We start from the raw sequence: 16,267 nt of genomic DNA, 5'->3' as shown, positions 1-16,267 counted from the left end.
ATAAGAAACTTAAAAATTCAAGTAATGAAATGGAGGCAGACCTCAGAAATACTGCAGGTTCAGGTTCTGAATACCGCAGGAAAGTGGGTATAACAATGAAGTCACGTGAAGTTTGTGGTTGCTCAGTGCATATAAACGTGATGTTTATACTAAACTGTAGTCTGTTACGTCTAAAAATACAATGTACATACTGTAAGTAAAAAGTACCTTAATGCTAGAAAATGCTAACCATCATCTGAGCTTTTGGTGAAGCATAATCTTTTTGCAGTAGTCACGTCAAAGACTACCTATCACAAATCACCATAGCAAATATAATAGCAATGAAAGTGAAATTTTGTGAAAATTACCACAGTTTCTGTGGCACAGAGACACAAAGTGAGCAAATGCTGTTGGGAAAATGGCACCAATAGGCTGCTCAGCACAGAGTTACCACAAAACTTCAATTCGTAAAAAACACATGATCCACAAGGTGCAGTAACTGAAATGTGATAAAATGAGATCTGCCTGCAGTCCTGTGGAGTATTTTACTTCAGTGTTTTAAAAGTAACATCAATACCTGAATAGCACTGGAGTCACATAGCCCAGCAGGAACTAAATGGAAGTGAAGTGTGAATAAACACTATTTGTGCATGTTTGGTGACAGTACCTGTCCTGCACATCCCTAGGGCTGAGTGTTTAATTTTGCCACTGTTTTTACACGATAAGAAAGCAGTTAGCCACCTGCTTATTTAACTTATATGCAGAGTACATCATGAGAAACGCTGGGCCGGAAGAAGCACAAGCTGGAATCAAGATTGCTGGGAGAAATATCAGTAACCTCAGATATGCACATGACACCACCCTTATGGCAGAAAGTGAAGAGGAACTAAAGAGCCTCTTGATGAAAGTGAAAGAGGAGAGTGAAAAAGTTGGCTTAAAGCTCAACATTCAGAAAACGAAGATCATGGTATCTGGTCCCATCACTTCATGGCAAATAGATGGGGAAACAGTGGAAACAGTGTCAGACTTTGTTTTTTGGGGGTTCCAAAATCACTGCAGATGGTGATTGCAGCCATGAAATTAAAAGACGCTTACTCCTTGGAAGGAAACTTATGACCAACCTAGATAGCATATTAAAAAGCAGAGATATTACTTTGCCGACTAAGGTCTGTCTAGTCAAGGCTGTGGTTTTTCCAGTAGTCATGTATGGATGTGAGAGTTGGACTGTGAAGAAAGCTGAGTGCCGAAGAATTGATGCTTTTGAGCTGTGGTGTTGGAGAAGACTCTTGAGAGTCTCTCGGACTGCAAGGAGATCCATCCAGTCCATACTAAAGGAGATCAGTCCTGGGTGTTCTTTGGAAGGACTGATGCTAAAGCTGAAATTCCCAATACTTTGGCCACCTCATGTGAAGAGTTGACTCATTGGAAAAGACTCAGATGCTGGGAGGGATTGGGGGCAGGAGGAGAAGGGGACGACAGAGGATGAGATGGCTGGATGGCATCACCGGCTCAATGGACATGAGTCTGAGTGAACTCCAGGAGTTGGTGATGGACAGGTAGGCCTGGCGTGCTGTGATTCATGGGGTCGCAAAGAGTCAGACACAACTGAGCAACTGAACTGAACTGAAACTCCAGGCAGGCACAGAGAGAGAACATGTGACATCTGATTAGGTCTGTTTTTTTCTGTAATTACATCATTGTGTCCTAAATGGTAAACAAATCGTCAAGATACTAACAATATAAAGAAAAACTGCCTTTATTTTCATTTTAATCTGTTCTTTCTTTTTTAAAATACAGTAGATTGTAAACTCTTGAAAACAAAATGAGACTCTAAAGCATTGATTATAAATTTGATGTTATTTAATGGTATGTGGATATATGTCTTATAAATGAGTGCTGTGAGAGCTCAGTATAATTAACTTGTTTTGAGTTTATTTACTAGCAGTATATGATTTCAAGATGGTGGTCTTCCCAAATGACTCTTTCAAAATTCATTTCTTAAAAGGGCTTAAAGTGGAGAGGAAATTTTGCTTTTTAAATATACGTGGAAGATTGTTGTTTGGACATCTGCTCTCAGCAGCATAAAGGATATGAAAGTGGGATTAAATTGAAGATATAACAACTAAAGTTAGGTGTTAAACTGGAGGGGAAATTTCCTCTCTTTGGAGACCACTGCAAAATTATTAGAACATTCTTTTTCTGGAATTCGTTAGGATATTGCTATCTGTCATAGTCATCTGCACAGTTTGTTACTAATTCAAGAAAAGGTGAAATACTTTTGCCAAAATGTAAATTAATGCACTGCTTTCTTCAATGAGAAAGTCTTGCTTAAAGAAAAAAAAAGGACTAACTAAAATTGTGTGCTCTGAGATAGGGTTGATTTACTTTATTTCACTGCAGATTGATAACATGTCACAAAGATGCACCTGTGTACATACCACAGTTTAAAGAACACAGCTTTAGAATTAGTGAATGGCTTCTAGAATGAAGTTGAGTTTAATTCATTTCAGAAGGAGGCAAATGGACTAGCCTTGCATGCGTGCATGGTGCTAAGTTGCTATAGTCATGTCTGACTCTTTGCGACCCCATGAACTGTAGCCCCCCAGGCTCTCCGGCATTGGATTCTCTAGGCAAGAATACTGGAGGAGGGTACCATACCCTCCTCCAAGGGATCGCCCCAACCCAGGGATCGAACCCACATCTCTTACGTCTCCTACATTGGCAGGCAGAGTCTTTACCACTAGCACCACTTGGCAAACTGGGACTAGCATTAGGTATTCTCAAATATTTAGCAAGTGTGAGAACCATGACAAAGTGTTAACATGTTGTAACAGTCTTTTGAAAAGCAAGTGAGATGTTATCAATTTGTTTGCAGGTGTTTTGGGGATAGTCTGTAATCGGCATAAAGCAAGTAAGGGAAACTAGTGTGTGATAGTTGAAACAGTGTTGATAGTAATACTGTTGTTTTTTATTTTCTTTAGTATATAGGTTCTCCTAAACCAGTTTAATTACATACCTGTAGCTACAACTGCTTTTCCCATTCAGTCCTACACCATTTCCTTGTCATAAGCTATATTACTGCAAGATGAGTAATATATTATGATCTGGAAATAAAGAAGAACAAGGATATGGACTTAGAATTGTTTTCTTAAATTGTAGTAACATCGCAAGATAGTGGAACTGAAATCCTCTTAGGAAAGGTTTGTGGAACCCTAGAAACTAGATTCCATACAACAGTCTTTAAATGCTCTGAACTAAATAAATCTTAAATCCTTCCATTTATGATTCTGAGGTTGTTGAACTCATGAGAAGTTTATAGTTTGATTTTAAAATGACTGTCAGCCAAAAGAGAAAATTGCATGCTGATTTCTTTGGATTATTGACATTGATTACAACCTTGGAAAAGATAATCCCTTGCCTATAATGTCATGTATATGTTGTGTAAATTTCAAAAATTGGGGACTTATGATTAAGTGGTACTGATTGGGACTCACAAGAAACCACCTCAAGTTTTCTTCAAGGCCTTCGAAAGTGTCTAAAATTGTCTGTTTTTTCAGTAAGGTATAAGAACTGAGAATATTCTATAAGAAGTTAATCAGTTTTTCATATTAATGAATCAGCCACTCTATAGTCAGAAAGTTAGTTTTCTCAAAAGCAGTTTGCATCAGTTATTAGACTATTTCTAAATCTTTAGATTTCTCTCATTGTTGTGTCCTATCTCATTTTTAAAAAGTGATGCCATGGTATAGGTCTGCCATTTGTGACCTGTGTGAAACAGGACATCTGCATTCTTTGAAGAATCATAACAATTTGATAGTGATTGGGATCCCCCAAATTAGCCAGTACTGGCCTTGATTGACCTGTGTTTGGAGTATAAATAAACAGAAAAATTAAATTGTGAACTGTGAAAAAAATATGGAAAACAGAAAAATAGTGTAATGTTAATGTTGTCAACTAACTAGAAGGAAATCTTTCCATTAAAGGACAGTTTTTATTATAAGAAATGTCTACACGAAAATCAAACCATAAATGACTTTCATGCAATGCAAACAAACACCTGTGGGAGGAGAAACATGAAACTTATGAGTTTGTGTACTCACAAATTCAAATTTAATGTTCCCATATTACTGCAAATAATTAAAGTATGAAACAGTTTACACAAAGATGAATTTATTTATGGATCAAATATTTAACCCAGGGACTATCTGTATGGATTTTATGAGAGTTCCACCTGTAAACAACAAGATGTTCTCAAACAGGTAACCAACAAATTCAGCTCAGTAATAAACAAGAATAAATCTTTCCTGATCTTAATAAAAACTTTTTTGAGACGACAAGTGAGCCCTTTATTTTCTTGACAATATTAAAGGATAGATTTTAAATGTTAACATATTGTGGTAAAAAGTTTGCATTTCAAAAATTAAAAGAGTTCTCTAGGTATCCGGTTTCAAAAGATTTTACCTAAAAAGAAATATGAATCTACTCAAACTTTTTTCTTAAAATTACTCACGATCCTACAATAACACAATATCCCCTTCAGGAAAAATACAGTGACCACAGTATTCTGTCTTTAGTAACTGTAGGAAGATATTCTAAGAAAATTCTGCATCTTAGAAAATATACTCTTTATTTACTCTTTTTGAATATATTACTTGTGATATGTTCTGAACAACAGGAGAGGGAGTAAAACTTTAGAACTCTAAGGAAGTTGTAATAGGAAATTGGCTTTGAAACATATTAAAATGATAAAATAAGTCAAATAATACATTTGTTAAGTTAAATCTTAGGGTTCTTTAAATTTTGCTCATTTTGAACAGATTATTGAATTGGCTTTCTAGAGTTATTAATAAAATGGAAAAGGAGAAAGATGGTAGGAAAGTAATTGTTAAATTCGGCATCTTATCTAAATGTAAAGCACAATTTTAAAAAATGTATTTCTATAAAATCTTATACCTGTATACTAATGTTTCTGAAAAACTTAATTGCTTTCTAGTGAAATTAAAGGTTAAATGTGGTTATTGGGGAAAAAAAGTAAGCAGGCTAACCAGCATTAACATAGCAAAGCAAAGAATGGAAAACATCAGTAACATCAAAAACTATAGAATAAGATGACAAATACAAACATTTAAAATTATTGTGACCATAAAACTCAAAATAGTTTTAAGTTTTCCTGTGTAAAGGTAGACTTTTGGATTTTAAATATCCCATGTTTTGAGAACAAATGCCTACAAATTAAAAATTCTTACTTGATGAATTGAAGCTTTTATCGTTATGAAGGGAAATGATTGGCGAAAGAAATGGCAACCCACTCTTCAGTATTCTTGCCTAGAGAATTCCATGGACAGAGGAGCCTGGTTGGAGTCCATGGGATTGCAGAGAGTCAGACTTGACTGAAATGACTTATTGCATCATTTATGAAAATACTTTTATATCCTAATAATGCTTTTTGCTGTTAACTTTGTTCTAATATTAATATTGTAACATCAGTTTTCTTTTGGTTAGCATTTGCAAAGTGTACCTTTTACCATTCTTTTATTTTCAGACTTTCTCTATCCTTGTATTTTAGCTTTGTCTGTTGTAAACAACATACAGTGGTGTTTCCTTTTTCATTCTTTAGAGCATTCTTTAACTGGAACATTTAGTCCATTTATAGTTAATGTGATTGTTGATAATGTTTGTTTTTCTATCCATTATCTTATATTTTGTGCTTTTTATATACCCTGTTATATTTTTTTTCCCCATCTCTTTCTCTCTTTCTTTTTTTCATGTTCTGATTTCTGCAGAGATATTCAGGTTTATTCTTTGAGAGAGATTTTCCTTTTCTTATGTCTGGCCCTTGGAAAATAGCAATCTAGGACCACCTTTTGTTTCTTGAAGGAAAATTTTGAAATACATCAAAGTACAGTAAACACATATAAACCAACCATCTAGCCAATAATTATCAAAGTTTTTTCCTCTTTATTTTACCTCCTTATTTATTTTTTCGATATCTTAATGTAGGAAGGCTTTTGTTTTTGAAAATATGCAAAGTCATTATCACACTTAAAGAAATTTTAAAAATAATTTCTTGATATCAAATAAAACAGGCTTATCATTTCTTCAGTCATCTTATAAATGTATTTTTATAATTTATGTTTGATTCAGTATCCCACCAAAATTTATAGGTTGCAGTTGAATGTTAATGTCTCTTAATTTTTTTTTTTAAATTTATAATTGCTCAGTTTAGGCTTAATTAAATTCCAATAGTTTTAGGTGCAGAGAAGGCAATGGCAACCCACTCCAGTACTCTTGCCTGGAAAATCCCATGGGGTCGCTAAGAGTTGGCGTGACTGAGCAACTTCACTTTCACTTTTCACTTTCATGCACTGGAGAAGGTAATGGCAAACCCACTCCAGTGTTCTTGGCTGGAGAATCCCAGGGACGGCGGAGCCTGGTGGGCTGCTGTCTGTGGGGTCGCACAGAGTCGGACACGACTGAAGTGACTTAGCAGCAGCAGCAGCAGTTCATAGGTGATACTGTGTTTTTCCTGTTACATTACACCTGAGGGCATAAAATGTCTCTTTTCATAAATTTGAGTAAGGTGTTGTCAACCTGATACATCCATTATGGCGTTCCAATCACCTAATTGGTGGTACGTATTGATAACTTTTGTCCAGAGTCATTGTTTTATATTACTAAGGCTTACAAAATGATGATATTCTGTTATTTCTTATGCACTTACTGGCTGTAATTCTGTGATGAATTTTACCTCATTAACTATTTGGTTACTTTGAAATACAGTTTAGAAAGAAAGGCATGGCAGATGTTTTATTCCTTTCTTTATTTATTAGTTTTCAGAATATTGTGTTGTTGCCCTACTGCTGCTGCTGCTGCTGCTAAGTTATTGCCCTAGCATCTTTCAAATATAGTTAAGTTTTTATTTAGTACAGGCATACCTTGGAGATATTGTGAGTTCAGTTCCAGATCATCACAATAAAGCAAATTTCACAATAAACACATTCCCAGAAATTTTTTTATTTCCTGGAGCATGTAAAAGTTGTTTATACTATAGTCTAAAAAATTAAATGTGCAATAGGATTGTGTCTAGAAAAACAATGCACGTACCTTAATTTAAAAATACTTTATTGCTAAAAAATGCCAACCATCCTGTGAGCCTTCAGGGAGTTGTAATCTTTTGGCTGCTAGTCTTGCCGTAGTGTTGATGGCTGCTGACTGATCAGGATGATGATAGCTCAAGGTTGGCATGGTAATATGACAAAATAAGATAGTGAAGGGTGCCCCATTGGTTGACACTTCCTTTCACCAACCATTTCTCTGTAGCATTTAACAATGTTTGATACCGTTTTATCTGCAATAGAACCTCTTTCAGAATTGGAGTTAATCCTTTCAAACCCTATCCCTGCTTTATTAACTAAGCTTAATATTCTAAATCTTTTATTGTCAAAGATGTCACAGCATCTTTGGTAGATTCCATCTCAAGAAACCACTGCCTCTGCTCATCCATAAGAAACAACTCCTCTTCCATTAAAATTTTATCATGAAATTGCAGTAATTTAGGCATATCTCAGGCTCCACTTCGAATTCTGGTTCTCTTGCTATCTTAACCACATTTGCATCTTAGTTCCTCCACTGAAGTTTCAAACCCCTCAAAGTCATCCATGAAAGTTAGAATCAGCTTCTTCCAAACTCCTTATTTTTTTCAAACATTATTTATTTGTTTGGCCTTACTGGATCTTAGTTGCTACACTCAGAATCTTTAGTTGCAGCATGTGGGATCTGATTCCCTGACCAGGTATCGAACTCTGGGCTCCCTGCATTGGGAGCGAGGAGTCTTAGCCACTGGCTCACCAGGGAAGGCCCCAACTCCTATTTTAATATTGGTGTTTTGACCTCTTCCCGTAAATCATGAATATTCTTAATGGCATCTAGAATGATTAATTCTTTCTGGAAGGTTTTCAATTCACTTTGCACAGATCTGCCAGAGGAATTACTGTCTCTGGAAGCTATAGCCTTACTCCTTGATCCATAGGCTACAGAATAGATCTTATGTTATCAGTAATGAAAACAACTTTAATCTTGTTGTTCATCAGAGCTCTTAGGGAACTAGGTACATTTTCAGTGAGCAGTAACATTTTCAAGTTCATCTTTTTTTCTGGGCAGTAGGTTCCAACAGTGGGCTTAAAATATTCAGTAAACTATATTGTAAGCAGATGTTATGTCATCCAGTCTTTGTTGTTTCATATATAGAGCACCAGCAGAGATTTAGCTCTAGAACTTTCAGAATGGTCAATGAGCATTGACTTCAAGCTAAGTCACCAGCTGCGTTAGCTCCTAACAAGAGAATCAGCCAGTTCTTTGACTCTTTGAAGCCAGGCATTGACTTCTTCTCTCCAGCTATGAAACTTCTAGATAGCATCTTTTTCCAACAGAAGACTTTTGTCTGCATTGAAAATCTGTTGTTTAGAGTAGCCATCCTCATGAATTGTCTTAGCTAGATCTCCTGGGTGACTTGCAGCGTCACCTTACACTTCTGTCATGGAGTTGGCCTCTTTGCTTAAATGGCTTGAACCAGCTTCTGCTGGCTTCAAACTTCCCTTCTACAGCTTCCTTGCTTCACTCAGCCTTTGTAGAATTGAAGGTACTTAGGGCCTTGGTCATCGGAGAAGGAAATGGCAACCCACTCCAGTGTTCTTGCCTGGAGAATCCCAGGGACGAGGGAGCCTGGTGGGCTGCCATCTATGGGGTCGCACGGAGTCGGACAACTGAAGCGATTTAGCAGCAGCAGCAGCATCAGGGCCTTGCTCTGGTTTTAGACTTTGGCATGAGGGAATAGTATAGCTAGTTTCATCTTCTCTTCAGACCACTATAACATTCTTCATATCAGCAGTAAGGTTGTTTGCTTTTCTTTTTTTTCATTCATGTGTTCACTGGAGTAGCACTTGTAATTTCTGTCAGGGCTTTTCCTTTGAATCTACAGCTTGGCTATCTGTTTGGCACAAGAGGCCGAGTTTTCTGCCTTGAATGTGCCTTCCTCACTAAGCTTAATTAATTCTAGCTTTTGATTTAAAGTGAAAAACAACCAGCTCTTCCTTTCACTTAGAGGCCATTGTAAGATTGTTAATTGGCCTAATTTCAATATTGTGTGTCTTAACTAGGAGGCTTGGGGAGAGGGAGAGAGGTGGGGGTACAGCCAGTTGGTAGAGCTCTCAAAACACACACAGTATGTATTAGTTCAGTGTCTTTTTTTTTTTTTTAATTTTCTGTTAAAAAAATTTGGCCCAATTTTAAAAATTTGTTTATTTATACTTTTTGGCCACGTGGCATGGGGGAATCTTAGTTCCCCAACCAGAGATTGAACCTGTGTCCCCTGCAGTGGAAGCAGATTCTTAACCACTGGACTGTCAGAGAAGTTTCAGTTCACTGCCTAATATGAGTAGTTCCTAGTACCACAAAACAACGACAAGAGTAACATCAAAGTTCACTGATCACAGATCACCGTAACAAATACAATAATAATGAAAAAGTTTGAAATACAGCCTGAATTATCAGAATATAACACTGAGATACAAAGTGAGTGAATGCTATTGAGAAAATCATGCCAATAGACACTTGACACTTGGTTGCTACAAACCTTCAACTTTTAAAAAATAAAATATCTGTGAATGATGTTGTTGTCTCTCAGTCATGTCTGACTCACTGTGATCCGGTGGCCTGCCACACGCCAGGCTTCCCTGTTCATCACCAACTCCCGGAGCTTACTCAAACTCATGTCCATCGAGTCAGCAATGCCATCCAACCATCTCATCTTCTGTCGTCCCCTTCTCCTCCCACCTTCAATCTTTCCCAGCATCGAGGTCTTTTCCAATGAGTCAGTTCTTCGAATCAGGTGGGCAAAGTATTTTTATCATACTTGGGTTATACTGCATCATGACTCTTATGTTCAGAGGAGCCCTGTGGGGTGATTTCTGCAAACTTCTCCTGGGATAATCCAGGCAGTGATCGTCTCCTACTATTGCTAGTTGTTTCAGACTCTAGTGATATTCCCTGTTCTAGATTTAGACTCAGCCGAGGGGCTCTAGTTCCTTTTGATGGGAAATAGTGTTTAGAGATCATAATATATATGTTAAAAGTACACATTTTTATTGAATCATTGTTTCTAGGCCTCAGTTGACACAAATTTTTTTAAAGAAAAATACTTCATAAATTTTTACTATTTTCCTGTTCTAACTTTTGATTTTTTTTAAATTTTATATTTCTGTCTCTTTTCACTTACACTGAAAGTCTTGGTTCCTAATAACATAGTTAGTCATTGCTTTATTCATGTATGTGTAGATATATCTAAGATAATTTCAAAATAATGGTAGCAACATAACCAGCAAGACTATTAATGTTGTTTGGAACCTGTTTGGGGTTTTCTTTTATTGTATATCCCCGAGGAACAGGCACTGAAAGTGCTGTGTTTTAAAAATCACTTGAAAGTACTCTGTGAAATTGCAATTAAGTAGATGCACATTAAGTTCAGTTATTTTAGGGTGGTTTAAGGGATTGTGTTTTAATGTATTTTGCTTTTTTATCAAAAGATTTTATGATTCCAAAATAAAAACTCTGAAGTACATTTATTGAAAAGGACCTTATTTTCATCCCTGTTCCTTCTCTTCACCCCCATTTCCCTGTCTCCCCACCTATAAAAGCCATTTTATTTTTTATTAGTTTTGTGTATGTCCTTCCTTCTTATTACTTTTTTTAAAAGGCAAAAAATACATAATCATATCCTTTATTCTCAAAGAAAGGTAGCATAATATACATATTCTATACTTGATTTTGTCTGTAAAAAATGTATCTTAGAGATCACTGCTTTGTAGTATATATAGATATGCTAAATACAGATATGCTAGGGGTGAAGAACCTGCCTGCCAGTGCAGGAGACATATGAGGCATGGGTTTGATCCCTGGGTTGGGAAGATCCCCTGCATGCCAACCCACTCCAGTATGCTTGCCTGGAGAATCCCTAGGACACAGGAGCCTGGCAGGCTATGATACACAGGGTTGCAGAGTCAGACACAGCTGAAGTGACTTAGCATGCACACACACATATATAGATATATGTATATAAGCTTATGTTTTATAACTGTGTGGTGCTGCACTGTAGTTTATTCAGCCAGTCCTTTATTGATAGACATTTTTTTCTCGAGTTTTCTTGTTGCAGTTAATACTTAAGTGAATAGCCTTATGCTACCTCATTGAAAATTTTTGCTAAAGTATCCTTGGGAGATATTCTAACAAGTGTGATGCTAGGTCAGAGAGTAAATATGGATGTTTTTGGTCTCTGTGGCTAAATTCCATTCCACATGGGCTTGCACCCTTTTACCTCTCCAGCAGTGCAGAATTACTTTTTGCCTAGACTGTCACCAACAGAGTATTTTGTCAAATTGTTGAATTTCCCTCAGTGTGATAGATGAGGAAAGATAGCTCATTAAAGTTTTAATTTGTGGTTTTTTAAATTATAAGTAAGGTTTAACATTTTTTCATGTATGCATTTCTTTTTTGGCAAACTATTTATTAATATATTTTCCCCCTTTTTTTAGGTTATTGGTCTCTGTTTTTAGATGCTCTTTATATATTAGGAATATAAGCCAGGTTTTTAAAAGTAAAAGTAAGATTTGTCTGAATGGATCAGCAGATTCCCTCAGGACAGAAACAGCTTCATTGCCTTGCCTGCCTGACTGAATTTTTTTAATAATTCCATACTATTTTGTTATTTCTTCAATAATCTTATAATCTTTATTTGGCAGTTTGGGTTGTTTTCTAAGCAAGAAGTTCTAAATAGCCTAGCTTACCATGGCCCTTAAAAAGGAACTATTTTATCCTGTGTTTTAAAAATTTTACTCCTTGATATTTTATGTAAAAAATAGTTAACATATGCACAGTCTTGAAAGTAGCTAACACACACACACAATTGAAAGTTTTCCTCATTTTTGGAGATTTGTACCTTAAAGTACCATTAATTCTAATTTAAAAAATGTGTTTAGAGTCATAGTAGGCTGCTGTTACAAATGCAAAAGGAACATCGTTTAAAATAACATATGTAGTTACTACCAGTGGTTTGTTTTCCCTGTGTCTCTAGTACTTAGCCCAGTGGCTAACACATTGGTGGGTCCTCTATAAGTCATGAATGAATGGTACATGTATGTATTATATGTACACACGCACTTTTAAGATCAGGAAATTTTAAATAAGATACTCTAATGGTATACAGTAAATGCAGTGTTGTTTAAATGTCTTTGAACTAATGTGTACAAATTTGTTATAATTGTGGGTGTACACTTATAAGTAGGTCATAGTTCCTGTGTTTAAAAAGTTTAAAATGAAACATATCAGTTGTTTATTCTTAGCTCTTATATGGCATACCTGAATATTTTAAAATATCAATGTTTCTTTTAATCTTTAATTAAAATTAAAACTTTCCTATCTAATGCCAAAGTTCCTGCTTTTTCCACTTTGATTTTTATTCTCAGTCATCTCATGTTTTCAGGGTGACCTCATCTTAATCTTAACTCAGCATCTTTATCTGTGGCATTTTGCCAGTTCTCTTTAAGGCCAAATTGTGATTTTAAAGGTTCTAAATTTAATTGACCACTCTTTCTCTCACTCTTTAAATCTGGTATTGTCCATATATTCTCTCCCGTGCCATGCTTTCCTAGAAATCATAGTAATAAAAATATATTTTAAATAATCTTTGTATTATTTACAGATTTATACTCTTGCCTAGGAAATCATTAAAGAAAAAATGAAGAGTAAATGTTCAACTCTCTAGTGTCCATCTAAACTCATCCCTGACTTATAATCATCATTTAGCTTTTAGTGACTTAAATTGAAGAAAGTAGGGAAAACCACTAGACCATTCAGGTATGACCTAAATCAAATCCCTTATGATTATACAGTGGAAGTGAGAAATAGATTTAAGGGACTGGATCTGATAGATAGAGTGCCTGTTGAACTATGGAATGAGGTTCGTGACATTGTACAGGAGACAGGGATCAAAACCATCCCCATGGAAAAGAAATGCAAAAAAGCAAAATGGCTGTCTGGGGAGGCCTTACAAATAGCTGTGAAAAGAAGAGAAGCGAAAAGCTAAGGAGAAAAGGAAAGATAAAAGCATCTGAATGCAGAGTTCCAAAGAATAGCAAGAAGAGATAAGAAAGCCTTCCTCAGTGATCAATGCAAAGAAATAGAGGAAAACAACAGAACGGGAAAGACTAGAGATCTCTTCAAGAAAATTAGAGATACCAAGGGAACATTTCACGTAAAGATGGGCTCGATAACAGAAATGGTCTGGACCTAACAGAAGCAGAAGATATTAAGAAGAGGTGGCAAAAATACACAGAAGAACTGTACAAAAATGATCTTCATGACCCAGATAATCACGATGGTGGTATCACTCACCTAGAGCCAGACATCCTGGAATGTGAAGTCAAGTGGGCCTTAGAAAGCATGACTACAAAGCTAGTGGAGGTGATGGAATTCCAGTTGAGCTATTTCAAATCCTGAAAGATGATGCTGTGAAAGTGCTGCACTCAACATGCCAGCAAATTTGGAAAACTCAGCAGTGGCCACAGAACTATAAAAGGTCAGTTTTCATTCCAGTCCCAAAGAAAGGCAATGCCAAAGAATACTCAAACTACCACACAATTGCACTCATCTCACACGCTAGTAAAGTAATGCTCAAAATTCTCCAGGCCAGGCTTCAGCAATACGTGAACTGTGAACTTCCAGGTGTTCAAGCTGGTTTTAGAAAAGGCAGAGGAACCAGAGATCAAATTGCCAACATCCGCTGGATTATCGAAAAAAGCCAGAGAGTTCCAGAAAAGCATCTATTTCTGCTTTATTGACTATGCCAAAGCCTTTGACTGAATGGATCACAATAAACTGGAAAATTCTGAAAGAGATGGGAATTCCAGACCACCTGACCTGCCTCTTGAGAAACCTATATGCAGGTCAGGAAGCAACAGTTAGAACTGGGCATGGAACAACAGACTGGTTCCAAATAGGAAAAGGAGTATGTCAAGGCTGTATATTGTCACCCTGCTTATTTAACTTCTATACAGAGTACATCATGAGAAACGCTGGACTGGAAGAAGCACAAGCTAGAATCAAGATTGCTGGGAGAAATATCAATAACCCCAGATATGCAGATGACACCACCCTTATGGCAGAAAGTGAAGAGGAGCTAAAAAGCCTCTTGATGAAAGTGAAAGTGGAGAGTGAAAACATTGGCTTAAAGCTCAACATTCAGAAAACGAAGATCATGGCATCTGGTCCCATCACTTCATGGGAAATAGATGGGGAAACAGTGGAAACAGTGTTTCCACTTTATTTTTGAGGGCTCCAAAATCACTGCAGATGGTGACTGCAGCCATGAAATTAAAAGACGCTTACTCCTTGGAAGAAAAGTTATGACCAACCTAGATAGCATATTCAAAAGCAGAGACATTACTTTGCCGACTAAGGTCCGTCTAGTTAAGGCTATGGTTTTTCCAGTAGTCGTGTATGGATGTGAGCGTTGGACTGTGAAGAAAGCTGAGCGCCGAAGAATTGATGCTTTTGAAGTGTGGTGTTGGAGAAGACTCTTGAGAGTCCTTTAGACTGTAAGGAGATCAGCCCTGAGATTTCTTTGGAAGGACTGATGCTAAAGCTGAAATTCCCAATACTTTGGCCACCTCATGTGAAGAGTTGACTCATTGGAAAAGACCCTGAAGCTGGGAGGGATTGGGGGCAGGAGGAGAAGGGGATGACAGAGGATGAGATGGCTGGATGGCATCACTGACTCGAAAGACGTGAGTCTGGGTGAACTCCAGGAGATGGTGATGGACAGGGAGGCCTGGCATGCTGCAATTCATGGGGTCGCAAAGAGTCGGACACGACTGAGCAACTGAACTGAACCCTTTGTGTATGTGTGTTTGTATATGTAGATACATATATCCTCCATTACATGCACAAACTTATAGTGTAATGATGTTAAAAGAAAAGCATTTGGTTTTACCTTGTAATTTTTTCTATTTAAACTGATTGTTACTGACTGGTAGATTTATAACACACACACACGTATATTCTAATGCAAGTAAAAGTACATTAACTAAATGGAGTAGCATTGACGTTGAATGAAAGTGAATTCTTTCAATATAATACATGTCTTATGTATGAAACCAATTTTTAAAACTGTTTGTTATTAATCCTGTGTTTTCTCAAAATTGTGCTTAAGAATATTTTTATTGTCTTTTAAATAAAAAAAATAAACCAGATCAAGCAGTGAAATCCTTAGAATCCTCAGTAACTCCTATTATGATATTCTCTTATTTAAAGTAAGATTGTTTCTGTCTTGACACGTGCCTGTTTCTCTTTGGGTTATATGCAATGCAGTTGTAATGTTTGATCTGTATGTGGATCTGGTACACTTTTCCACCAATAGTAACAACTGGGAGATTGATAAACCAGATGAACCTTATTTTTTAATACATATTGATATATAGAAATAGGGGCATTGCATATTTTTTAAATGTTTCGAAGTGACTTCTTTTGTCTCTTTTGCTTTAGTTTTTACCAGATTCGTGCATCTATGAAAATTCCACCAAGAGTTCCGCACAGAGTAGAAGCTAGTTTGCTGCATGCAGCAGGTAAGCCAAGGAATATTCTTAATTCAAAAAAGTAAAACTGAAGCAAGATTATAATGACCAATAATAACTTTTCATAATTGTTTTTATCTTTTTTGTTTTGTTTTTATCTTTTAATTATGAACACAAGATGCCAAAGAGCATCATTCTCATACTTCATATAAGAAATATATTTGAGGCCTCAGTAAAACAGGCTTGATTATATATTCCTTGTCTCCATCTTAGGTTTCTTAGGATGAGCAAGTAAAAGGAAGTATGTGAAATTTCCTGAAACAAACATAAGTAAGGGTGATATCAATTATATCATGTAATACGTACTTTTAACAAATGCATAGGGAATGTGAACACATAATTTGACATATGATCACAAAGCTGTTTTCTGATAAAATTTTATAGTATGCATTTTGAGATTGTTTTTTCACCTACTTTTATTTTACTTGATTAATGAGAAAGGGTCAGAAAGTATAAAATAGATATAACAGCTCTTTTATTTACTCATATTCTAAGGAGACACTCTAGCATTAAAGGATTTGAACCAAACCTAATGGCCCTATGTAATCACTGGGCATTTTTTTCAACTTTCTTGATACAGTATACTGTATTAAGCAGTTAGAAAATAC

General features: G+C 36.2%; 1 protein-coding gene across 9 annotated transcripts in view; it reads left to right on the top strand.

Moving 5' to 3' along the window:
* Positions 1-16,267, top strand: part of FAM135A (family with sequence similarity 135 member A) — a 159,736-nt gene that overhangs the window by 24,474 nt on the left and 118,995 nt on the right. For all 9 annotated transcript variants that reach the window (XM_042253845.2, XM_042253843.2, XM_042253844.2 and 6 more), the window contains one exon: positions 15,571-15,650. In XM_042253845.2, the coding sequence (XP_042109779.1) occupies positions 15,571-15,650 (80 nt within the window). The remainder of the gene's footprint in view (positions 1-15,570; positions 15,651-16,267) is intronic.

Source organism: Ovis aries, chromosome 9, assembly GCF_016772045.2.
Source record: "Ovis aries strain OAR_USU_Benz2616 breed Rambouillet chromosome 9, ARS-UI_Ramb_v3.0, whole genome shotgun sequence".
Classification (NCBI taxonomy): Eukaryota; Metazoa; Chordata; class Mammalia; order Artiodactyla; family Bovidae; genus Ovis; species Ovis aries.
Note: the sequence above shows the minus strand (reverse complement) of the source record. Positions and strands in the feature narration are given on the sequence as shown.